The sequence below is a fragment of the Bidens hawaiensis genome, unplaced genomic scaffold (genome assembly GCF_021521415.1).
Source record: "Bidens hawaiensis isolate Kalapana, Puna unplaced genomic scaffold, B.hawaiensis_p1.1 tig00028739_1, whole genome shotgun sequence".
Taxonomy (NCBI): Eukaryota; Viridiplantae; Streptophyta; class Magnoliopsida; order Asterales; family Asteraceae; genus Bidens; species Bidens hawaiensis.
In genome coordinates this window covers 112,656-119,985 of record NW_027494703.1, presented here as the reverse complement: position 1 = coordinate 119,985, position 7,330 = coordinate 112,656, and the positions used below count along the sequence as shown (strand labels likewise).

The following is a 7,330-nucleotide window of genomic DNA, read 5'->3' as shown; positions in this document are numbered from 1 at the left end:
AGAATTACCAAGGATTGCAATTGCCAACTTATCCAATATGTTCCGTTCAAAAAAAAACTTGGATTAACACGGTTACTTTGATATGCATGTTTAGTTTGGTGACAATAAAATTTTAAGAGCTTGCCACAACTCAAAATGGGTCGAATTACGTCGGATAGACCCACCCATATTATTAAAACATCACACCCGGCAAATGTATACATACATGAGTGAGAATGTGGATCTACCTTTAACATGGAGATTGGAAACAACCTTTTTACACCGATAATCATAAGGTCAAGAAACAGGTTTGACAGACTTAATTAGGTCTAGACCATGGGATTAACAGGTTCTTCGAAATTGAAAAGTACTTACACGGAGTTGGGTATATAGTGGCGAGACAAGAATGTCGAGTTACATGTTTGTTTGTGTATTCCATGACAACTTCGACCCATTTAATAACAAGTGTGTCAATTTGAGTCATGTTTTAGTGTTTTACAACTAACATGTCAAAGTTGGTTCAAGCCACATCCATGACAAAGGTGCAGGTAGTTTTGCAATCATATTTTACACATCGAGATTATTAATAAGAAAATCAGAAATAGAGAATCAAAAACAGTTTGTGGGCCGGGTCAACCCAACCCGTACTAAAACATTTTGACTCATTACCTAACACGCAGACACACCCACTCCGCCACGCCATGATGTCATCACACCCATGATGTCATCACAGCATCCAAAAGTTCACTCTAATTTTATGAATCTAATAGTCATTTATTCTATCCTAAGTAGAAACACCAGCATAAGAGAATCCTAAACATGGCTTAACTGTATAGGGGCCCCCAGTTTCAAAATGCTTATCCAGAGAAACATAGGCTTTACTTTTGAGGGTTAACACCTACATGCAAGTAAGGTACTTAATCCAATTGTCACTTTCAAATATTCCCCATCTTTTTACATCATTATATATTGCCTACGCATAGCGTAATCATAAAACCACACACCAAGCTTATCACTTGCTTTGAGCCCAAACGGTCTGAGTCAGCAGCCCAAAAATGCAGCAGCAACAGCAGATGGTTGTCAAGAAGGATGCGGTTAAGAAGGACCGCCGAATGTTCAGTTCCACTGATGACAATGCAATGATGAAGCAAGTTGTTGGGACCCACTCACCCGATGGGCGTGATGTTGAGTTGGGGCCCATTCTTAGTATCATTGAAGAAACGCTCCGACGGGCCATTCCCGCAAACATTGATGGGGTTATTAATGTATGTAAATTTTATTCATCTTAGATGCTTTTTTTTTTTGTAAAAGTGGCAATTTGACCTGTTTGATCTGCAACAGGTCAGATTAGGGGTGTCAATCTTGTCGGGTTGACAGATTAAATTGTTCAACCCGAATGTGACATGTATGTTTTATTTGTGTCAAAAACATCAACTCTATCGCGCACAAACTTAACCTTGTGTATCCGAACACAACCCGTTTTACCATTTATCTAATATTGAAGTTGTAAACATTTTAATCGGACTAGTGAGTTGTGAAAGATGGGTTAAACGGGTCATAAATAAGTTGGTGGGTCGACCTGTTTAACTAAATAGGTTAAACAATTCAACCCAAACACAGCCCGTTAAATTAAATAGGTCAACTCAAACACGACCCACTTAAAAAACAGGTTACATATGCCAACCTAAAACATGATTATTTTGTGTTGTGTCAAAAATTGTCACCCCTAGGTCAAACAGAAAGAACAAGTCAATCCGGTTGAAAGTTCCCAGATGTGTATGTTTTATGCATACAACCACCTAAGCCACTTTATTTAAGAAAAAAAAGAATTTATCTATTATGACTGTAGGGCATACAAAATGGGCATATTGATGCATTGGTTGGAGAAGAGAAGGCTGATTTCTCTAGCTTTGAAGATTTTGATGGGTTCCCGGATGGATTGGCTCATGTCATCCATAAAATTTCTTGTGAGGTTAGTATGTATGTAAATTACAATATATTGATAATTAATTGTAGCGATTCCAGCCCGTTTACTAAATATTGGGTCGATTCAGGTTATGTTTTATCCTGCCCAAACGGTTTGTTAAGTTAACCAAAGTTTAATACTTATGAATAGAAACCAGAAACCTCTTAAATGATTATTGAAATAGTGCAACTTCTCTAAACATCCTTGAAACCACTATTTCTTCTTTCTAGTAACAAGACTACTTAATACTTTTATTGGCAGTTTTCTTGCAAGTGCTCAGGTGGACTAGACGCGCATGCATCAACAATGGCAATTCTCAACATATTATCGAGCTACCCATGGGAAGCCAAAGTGGTAATCTCATTAGCAGCGTTTGCGGTAAACTTTGGAGAGTTTTGGCTCGTGGCTCAACTATTCGCCACCAATCCGCTTGCTAAATCGGTAGCGTTGCTTAAACAGTTGCCAAACATCATGGAACATTACAAATCAATCAAACCTCGGTTTGATGCTGTTAATAACCTTATTAAGGTTATGTTGGATGTCACCAAATGTATCATTGCATTCAAGAACTTGCCTTATCAGTATCTCCAAGATGACATACCACCAAAGTCAACAGCTTTGACTCATGCTCCCACTGCAGTTTATTGGGCCATCAAGAGTATGGTGGCTTGTGTTTCTCAGCTAACAAGCCTTTTAGGCATGAATTACGAGTAAGTTTTATAAATTTCTCTCTTTAGTTTTTTATTATCAAGAGCTAAAGTTAAATGACCAAATTACCCTTCTTTTAACCTAATTTGAGGGGCTTTTACACCCATCAGTCTTCACAACAATGTGTATTTATCCGATTATTAAAGCTTTAAACAACAAAAACACATTCAAACACCATATCCTATAACTAGAGGTGTGAATTTCTGACACGACACGAACCTAACAAGAAATTCATGGGTTTGGCATAAACGGGTTCAGATCAGTTTCAGGTCAACCCCGTGAACTTGTTTAAATCTTTTATTTTTCTAAAATGTATTTTATGTAATAAATTAAATTGGTTGGGTAGCTTCTGCCAAAATATAAAACTAAAAAGGAAACTAACATAAGATTTTACTATAAGAATGTAATTGTTTTATATAAATTTGTAATTTTTTGTTGTGCAAACGTAAATTTAAAGCAATATATGTGAAAATTATGAGCAACATATCATGCATTATATGATAAAAGCATAAATGCAGGCACATCTCGGCTACCTCTGAGGCATGGGAACTTTCAAGCTTGGCTCACAAGGTTCAGAATATTCATGAGCACCTTAAAGGACTACTCCTTCTTTGCATGCAACACATAGGTTAATTACATTTTTTTTTGTAGTTTTAACTTTTAGATTATAATTGTCCTAAAAATACTAAAAAAAATGAGTTAATGTTCATACATTATGTTGCTACAGAGGAGAAGCAACATGATGAATATTATCTCATGCTCGTGCGAATCTTTGAAGTGCCTCACTTAGACAACCTGAAGATTCTCAAGGCTTTGTTTTGTGCCAAGGATGACATCCATCCACTTCTTGATGGCTCAACAAAAACAAGGGTTTAGTTTTGAATACCCTTTATTAATTTAGAATTTAGATCTTCAATTAGAATTCATCAACTAACTAATTGATTAAAACAGGTTAATGTTGATGTGTTAAGGAGAAAGACTGTGTTACTATTAATATCAGACCTAGATATCTCCCATGAAGAGATTCTAGTTCTCACTCATATCTACAAAGACTCTAGAATCCAACCAGATCTTCATTATGAAGTCGTGTGGGTCCCGGTTGTGGACAATCTGAGGACATGGAATGATTCACAATCACATCAACACAAGCTTGAGCAGCTTCAATCAATGATGACATGGCATATGTTGCATCATCCTACATTGCTAGAGCCAGCTGTCATCAAGTACATCAAACAAGTGTGGCATTTTGAAAAAAAACCAATTTTGGTCGCGTTAGATCCACAGGGGCGCGTGACATCATTAAACGCATTCCACATGGTCTGGATTTGGAGGAATGTTGCTTATCCTTTTACTAGCATGAAAGAGGACGCGTTATGGAAGGAAGAATCTTGGAAACTAGAGTTATTGGTTGACCACATTGACCAATATATACTACGTTGGGTAAGTTAATTTACTTTACTTAGTTGCACTTTATTAGTTTAGTTAAAATTAATAATCATTAGAGCTGTAAACGAAGCGAACAGAACCAAACCGAACGAGGCCTTGTTCGTTTTCGTTCGTTAAGCTTTTATCAGACAAATGGACAGTTCACGAGCAAATAACTGTACCAAATTTCATATTCGTGTTTGTTCGTTAAGGAAATGGATTTGTTTGTGTCCGTTAACTTTTCAAACGAACACAAATAAACAGAAGCAAAAATATATTAATTTAAAAATGAGAGGAAACCGAGATTGTGAGAGAAGCGAACTTAGGGCTAGTGAGTTAAGTTAGTAAAATAATAAAATTAAAAAATATAAAAAAGTTTAAATGTTTGGATAAAAAAACTAGAAAATACAAAATATAAAAGGCCTTTAGTGAACAAACATAAACAAACAAACTTATACAAACACAATATCAAATGTGCACGAACATAAAGGAACAAATGCGGCATTTTATCATGTCCACTCATTTAATTAATCGAACAAACTCCTTGTTAAGGTCCACTCGTTTATTAGCTGAATGGTTCGCTGAATGTTTGGTTCGTTTACAACCCTAAATTAATCATATTAACTAATGTACATTGCTAGATTGATGAAGACAAATGCATATGCTTATATGGGGGAGATGATCTAGAATGGATCAGGAAATTTACAACGATATTATCAAAAACTGCTAAAACCGCAGGTATCCCATTGGAGATGGTTTATGTGGGAAAAAGTGGAAACAAAGAGAGAATAAGGAATATAGGTACAGCAATCAGTGCAGAGAAACTAAGTCACACGTGGCCTGACCCCACATCCGTGTGGTACTTTTGGACCCGCCTTGAAAGCATGTTGTACTCCAAGATTCATCAAGGAAAAAGTTTTGAAGACGACCCGATCATGAAAGAGGTTATGACCATGATGAGCTTTGATGGGAGCGATAAAGGGTGGGCTTTGATATGCAAAGGATCAAGCGAGATAGCGAGGGCAAATTCGGAATTGGCGATAACGAGTTTAACTGAGTACGATAATTGGAAAGGAGATGCCCAGGAGAACGGTTTTGTCCCGGCTTTAAACACCTACTTGAGTAAACTGCATACACCTCACCATTGCAACCGGCTCATACTTCCTGGGATTAGTGGTGGGATTCCCGAGGTGGTGGTTTGTTCAGAATGCGGTCGGACTATGGAGAAATTCTTAATGTACCGTTGTTGTACCGATTAAGGAGATTGATCATTCAGTTGTTGTTCCAATTAAGTTTTAAATCATGTTTGTTTGTTAGCTGTTGACTTGTTTCTGTTTCAGTATTTGGACCAGTGAGGAGGTGATGCTACATATGTAACACTGGTTCATTGTTTTAAATAAGTATTAACAGTGTGCTATTTATTCTTAATTTCTTATTTCTACTCAATGTACAAGACTGGTAGCAGCTTGCTTTCCCTTTATTAAGTTTAAAGAAGTGCATGACATTCTAATATTATCCCACTATATGCACCATTATATCAAAAACTACTGTAAAAGAACACTCCAACAAAAGATGCAATGACAAGTACTATTGTATCAAGACTGCAAATCATAAAATATAACAAGCTCGCATTCGGTAGTACCTTAAAAATCTAGAAGTAACTGAGGAAGTACTCTTTCAAGGTGCGTCACTTCAATCTTGTCTCCACCTTCAGCTTCGGCAATAGTAGCAGCTCGTTGGACCGCTTCTGCATTAACAACAATAAAAATAACCTTCATAAGAAAATGAAACAACAAATAGTGGTTAAAATGTGATAATCTCTCCAATAATGTACCAGTAACAAATAGCCTAAGTAATTTACAACTTAGCCTCACAGCATTCGGATTAGCTGCAGTGCACCAACAGTAGATTGTAATTTGAAGTCACATCAACAGCTAGAAGATATTAATTAGGGTTTATGGTTACCGGAAGTATGCCGGTTCTTCTTCGAGGTTCCTGGTCGTTCCTGCAATGCAAAATGGAATCAGTTACTTAAAAGCAATAATAATAAGAGATAATAATAATAATAATAATAATAATAATAATAATAATAATAGGTAAGAAATTGGATGTGTTTGACCTCAGCCTTGGAAGTATCGGCGTCTTCAATCTTCGCGCGATCAGAAACGGAATTGAGTTGAGTAAGTGCAAAATGCAGTAAATGAATGAAGAAGTTATTATTAATTAGTAATTACCGATTGCCTTCTTGCTCCAAACGAATTTGAATATTGCATTAATCACATCCTGTTAGTTTCATATATACATTAAGAAGAACTGATCAAAACATCACAAAATGTATGGTAATGAGGTTAGGGTTCTATTCTACCTGATCGAAATTGGTCTCCATGGGAGCACAACGATGGATCTTAATGAATCGGTTAATAAACAATTAACAGAAACGACTTTACGGGTAATATTAAGATAACTCATGAGTATCTGAGCAATAGAGTGATCCTGAGGTCGAGAGCTCGAGCCTCTCAACCCCATATCTTTTTGTTTTTATTTTCGTTTGGAAAATATTTGTGTCAAGATTTTGCCAAAATAATAGCATTTGTTCTTCACGTCTTTGCGCCACTTGAGATGATAAATGCAATAAGAAATTTCTGGATTTTAAACCAATATATTTTTTGAACTTATAAAATTTTAAATTACTAGTTATATATTTAAGTTTAACATCATTTCAACTAGTATGATCAATAAAATGACCGGCTAAAAGATATGTTGAGTTTTCAAAACACTAACAGGTGAAATTAAATTTGTATTTTCTTTCTAAAACGATTCATTTCAATCCAACTTCATTTTGACCGAAACTTATTTTGACTAGGACCAAATTGATGTTTTTTTATAAATGACATATTATGACCCAAACTAGGGGGTGAGCTTTTCAAACATGCTTATTTGATTTTTGAAAAGCAAAAACGTTTTTGAAATAAGCAAATAATTAAGATTTAAAAGCTCATCTAAACAACCCTAATATTTCTCAAACCCCATCTTGACCCCAAGGCCAGCCCAATAGTGGAGTTGGCTAAAGCTAATGCTTGAGGCCCACCAAAAAATTAAGACCTCCGTTTAATAATTTTAGATATTATATATTTACATAATTGAATATTAAATATATATATATATATATATATATATAAAACATCTGTGTATGCCGGCGTGGTGTTTTAATTTACTGTTATGTCCTGGTTCTTTATACCACTTCCACGCAGG

The 7,330-nt window shown here is 35.7% G+C and overlaps 2 protein-coding genes across 2 annotated transcripts; one reads left to right on the top strand and one right to left on the bottom strand.

The window, feature by feature from the left end:
* The first annotated feature begins 968 nt into the window (after window positions 1–968).
* LOC143577578 (protein SIEVE ELEMENT OCCLUSION B-like) lies at window positions 969–5,504 on the top strand. Its single transcript, XM_077061369.1, has 7 exons — window positions 969–1,244; window positions 1,829–1,951; window positions 2,207–2,655; window positions 3,172–3,281; window positions 3,381–3,523; window positions 3,605–4,093; window positions 4,720–5,504. Exons 1-7 carry the CDS (start codon window positions 1,035–1,037, stop codon window positions 5,335–5,337), a joined length of 2,142 nt encoding a protein of 713 aa, XP_076917484.1. The 5' UTR covers window positions 969–1,034; the 3' UTR covers window positions 5,338–5,504.
* A 122-nt stretch (window positions 5,505–5,626) lies between these two features.
* Window positions 5,627–6,248, bottom strand: LOC143577584 (protein MHF2 homolog; the record flags this gene model as incomplete). The annotated part of the gene is made up of 4 exons (XM_077061375.1): window positions 5,627–5,825; window positions 5,913–5,966; window positions 6,044–6,083; window positions 6,198–6,248. Coding segments are annotated over 4 exons (249 nt in total), but the record flags the coding sequence as incomplete, so codon positions are not given.
* Between the last annotated feature and the right edge of the window lie 1,082 nt (window positions 6,249–7,330).